This window comes from Suricata suricatta, chromosome 17 (genome assembly GCF_006229205.1).
Source record: "Suricata suricatta isolate VVHF042 chromosome 17, meerkat_22Aug2017_6uvM2_HiC, whole genome shotgun sequence".
Lineage (NCBI taxonomy): Eukaryota > Metazoa > Chordata > Mammalia > Carnivora > Herpestidae > Suricata > Suricata suricatta.
In genome coordinates this window covers 37,723,427-37,727,203 of record NC_043716.1, presented here as the reverse complement: position 1 = coordinate 37,727,203, position 3,777 = coordinate 37,723,427, and the positions used below count along the sequence as shown (strand labels likewise).

Here is a 3,777-nt window from a genome sequence, read left to right as displayed (position 1 = left end):
AAAAACTGGATTTAAGTTGCTCAATATTCTCCAAAAGGTAAAAAAACATAATGAAACATAAGCGCATCTGAACTACACCCATTTTCAATTTCAACACAGCAAAACTCCTGTTTGTTCTTAGGGCAAATTCAAAACCGTACATATTGGAATTGGTTATTACTGAAGATAATTTATGCAATCATAAGTAAAGATGCTAAATTGGCAAAAAGAAAACCATGCAAGTAAGCACACTACACACGTGGGACACACCCTCTCTGTGTATAAAAGCTTGTCACTGTCCTTGGTAGCCAGCACTCCCTGAGCTAAACAGCATCGCCATGTCTGTTCGATACAGCTCAAGCAAGCAGTACTCTTCCTCCCGCAGTGGGGGAGGGGGAGGAGGAGGAGGAGGGTCATCCTTCAGAATTTCAAGCAGCAAATGCTCCACTGGCGGAGGGTTTAGCTCAGGGGGGTTCAGTGGTGGCTCTTTTAGTCGTGGGAGCTCTAGTGGAGGCTGCTTTGGGGGCTCATCAGGTGGCTATGGAGGCGGATTAGGAGGCGGCTTTGGTGGGGGCTATGGAGGGGGCAGCTTCTGTGGGGGGTACGGAGGGGGCAGCTTCGGTGGAGGCTATGGAGGGGGCAGCTTCAGTGGGGGCGGTTTTGGTGGGGGCGGCTTCAGTGGAGGCAGCTTTGGAGGCTTTGGGGGCGGATTTGGAGGAGATGGTGGCCTTCTCTCCGGAAATGAAAAAGTAACCATGCAGAATCTGAATGACCGCCTGGCTTCCTACTTGGACAAAGTGCGGGCTCTGGAAGAGTCAAACTACGAGCTCGAAGGCAAAATCAAGGAGTGGTATGAAAAGCATGGCGGCTCAGGCCAGAGAGAGCCTCGTGACTACAGCAAATACTACCAAACCATCGAGGATCTTAAAAATCAGGTAAGGCGCATCTTATAATCCAACTTGAAGTCTATTTTTTTATCCATGTAATTCAGATATGTGAATCTTACATTAACCACGATGTAGCCATTCACTGTGTTTGCCTATGTTACTTTCTCGCTTCCAAAAATATTTACTCAAAAATCTCGCTTCCACAAATATTTACCCAAATATTTGTGAGGATATGGTCATTAAAATCTTCAACGTGTGTTGTATACCTTATCAGATGACGGATTCCTGAGAATTTTTTTGTTTTAATGAGCATACGAGTTCATAGTTAAAATACTAGGTCATTTACAAATATAGGAACTGAAAGAATTATTAAATGAATCAGAACAAAATAGTATTCAGATTCATAAAAAAAGATTTTCATTACCACCACTGCAAGTAACATGAATTTTCCAGCATGAAAATGGGATACTGTTTGCCTCTACAGAATTTGTGAATTGTACCTACTGTGTGTCAGCCCAGAGTGTATTCATTTAGAATATATATTTAAAACAAGTTAAACCAAAAGGTACGAGTCAGTCAACATGAAATACATGGAAATCACACAGTATTAAGGGGGGGAGGGGGACATGCAAGAACACTGCTATATAATTGCAGTTAGTTTTCAGAAAAAGATGACACAGAAGTAGAAATGTATAGAAACTTTAAGAAAACAAATGATTCAAATTTAAGTATATGAGGAACCCTGCAATATTTTATATTTAAGATTTTTAAAAATCCCCCAAGATTTTGTAAGAGAACAGCATAAGAATGCAGCTCATCTGTCTATACCACCCGGTTTTATTGTGGCATATCTGTATCTGTTTTCTTTGCCTCTCCCTCCAGATCCTCAATCTAACAACTGATAATGCCAATACCCTGCTTCAGATCGACAATGCCAGGCTGGCAGCTGATGACTTCAGACTGAAGTAAGCTAAGTGAACGCGGCACAACACTGTCACAACAAACACGGGAGTTGTTTTTAACAATGACTTTTTGGATGCCCACAATAGCACTGGCATTCTCTTGAATTCATTTAAAATTAAACAGTTTTGGAGGTGTCTGAAATTTTTTCAATTTCAATATTACCTTCTTGGCAATATTAAAAGAAGAAAATGCATTTTACAGTGAACTGCTAAGCTTCTTTGCATTCACCCACTAATATCCCTCTATCCCTGTATGAATTGGTATGCAATAAATGTTGCCATGATATGAAGCCAACTCTGTATCTGCTTCTAAAACAGTCTCGAGCCCAGGAACATCTCCCATATGTAAGTTTTATCCGGCATTTGTACCATGCTTGTTTCAGGTATGAGAACGAGGTAGCCCTGCGCCAGAGCGTGGAGGCCGACATCAACGGCCTGCGCAGGGTGCTGGACGAGCTGACCCTGACCAAGGCCGACCTGGAGATGCAGATCGAGAGCCTGACTGAAGAGCTGGCCTACCTGAAGAAGAATCATGAAGAGGTGATGCAAAAAGTTAGGCGTCCCCCAGCCAAAGAAAGGGGTTCACGTGGTCGTGATACAATCATTAAATTTTTCTGTTCCTCTAACAGGAAATGAAAGACCTTCAAAATGTGTCCACTGGTGACGTCAATGTAGAAATGAATGCTGCCCCCGGTGTCGATCTGACTGAACTTCTGAATAACATGAGAAACCAATATGAACAACTTGCTGAACAAAACCGCAAAGACGCTGAAGCCTGGTTCAATGAAAAGGTTAATTCATCTTCCTTCATAGTGGGGGTGGGGAGGGGGCCAATGGACGTTTGGTTATCATTTCAGATTTTTCTCATCTCTTTCCCTGTTAATACTCTAGAGCAAAGAACTCACTACAGAAATCAATAGTAACATTGAACAAATGTCCAGCCACAAATCTGAGATTACTGAATTGAGACGCACCGTTCAAGGTCTGGAAATCGAACTACAGTCCCAACTAGCCCTGGTATGTTAATAACTCTCTTGAAATAACTTCAGCTTTAACCACAAAGTTTCAGCTCACCTAAGAACATGCAGCACAAGAACCAAAGAGGGAGTAATAAAGTAGAAATAAAATTGGAGCTCTTTGTTAATGGGAGAAAAGTCTTAGTGGCCCTGCTCTAAAGGTTCTGATGTTAAAATGTGGCCATTAAATTTAAAACACAAATTCATTTCCTTTATTCTTCTATTTGATGTCTTACTCGATTAGGAAATAATCTTCACTGCACTCAATTAAACAATGAGGTCGCTAAGCCACCCTATATTCTCTCCTCTTTTCAGAAACAATCCCTGGAAGCCTCCTTGGCAGAAACAGAAGGTCGCTACTGTATGCAGCTCTCCCAGATTCAGGCCCAGATCACCTCTCTGGAGGAACAACTGCAACAGATTCGAGCTGAAACCGAGTGCCAGAATGCGGAGTACCAGCAGCTCCTGGATATTAAGATCCGCCTGGAGAATGAAATTCAAACCTACCGCAGCCTGCTAGAAGGAGAAGGAAGGTAAATTTAAAATATCTTAAGAATTGTCCCAATTGGTCTTATTCCGTGTTCTAAATCGCCGGGCTTTTCCAAAATCCAAAGTGCCGGAGGATGGGAGGAAGGGAGGAGAAGGGAGAAAGCAGAGTACAGAGAAAGGCGTATGCAGCCACAGCCTGAGTTTCCCATGGATTTGATTCAGAAGGTTGTGTGCATATAAAACTGTTTAAGTAGTGGGTGGGTCTGAGAATCCATACTCGGCAGGTGTTTTTTTCTCTCTGGAAACACGTTTTGCTTATTTTTAAAGTAACGATAACCTCGAAGGCGACGCACCATTTTTCAAAGTTAGAGTTAACCAAATGTGACCCTCACTCCCGACAGTTCCGGCGGCGGCGGCGGCGGCGGCTACGGCGGCGGGCGCGGC

The 3,777-nt window shown here is 43.0% G+C and overlaps 1 protein-coding gene across 1 annotated transcript in view; it reads left to right on the top strand.

Moving 5' to 3' along the window:
• The first annotated feature begins 313 nt into the window (after window positions 1–313).
• KRT10 (keratin 10) overlaps window positions 314–3,777 on the top strand; it is a 4,480-nt gene continuing 1,016 nt past the window's right edge. Inside the window, exons 1-7 of the mRNA XM_029928328.1 lie at window positions 314–914; window positions 1,749–1,831; window positions 2,212–2,368; window positions 2,458–2,619; window positions 2,720–2,845; window positions 3,160–3,377; window positions 3,735–3,776. Coding sequence (XP_029784188.1) covers window positions 318–914; window positions 1,749–1,831; window positions 2,212–2,368; window positions 2,458–2,619; window positions 2,720–2,845; window positions 3,160–3,377; window positions 3,735–3,776 — 1,385 coding nt within the window. The 5' untranslated portion in view covers window positions 314–317. The remainder of the gene's footprint in view (window positions 915–1,748; window positions 1,832–2,211; window positions 2,369–2,457; window positions 2,620–2,719; window positions 2,846–3,159; window positions 3,378–3,734; window position 3,777) is intronic.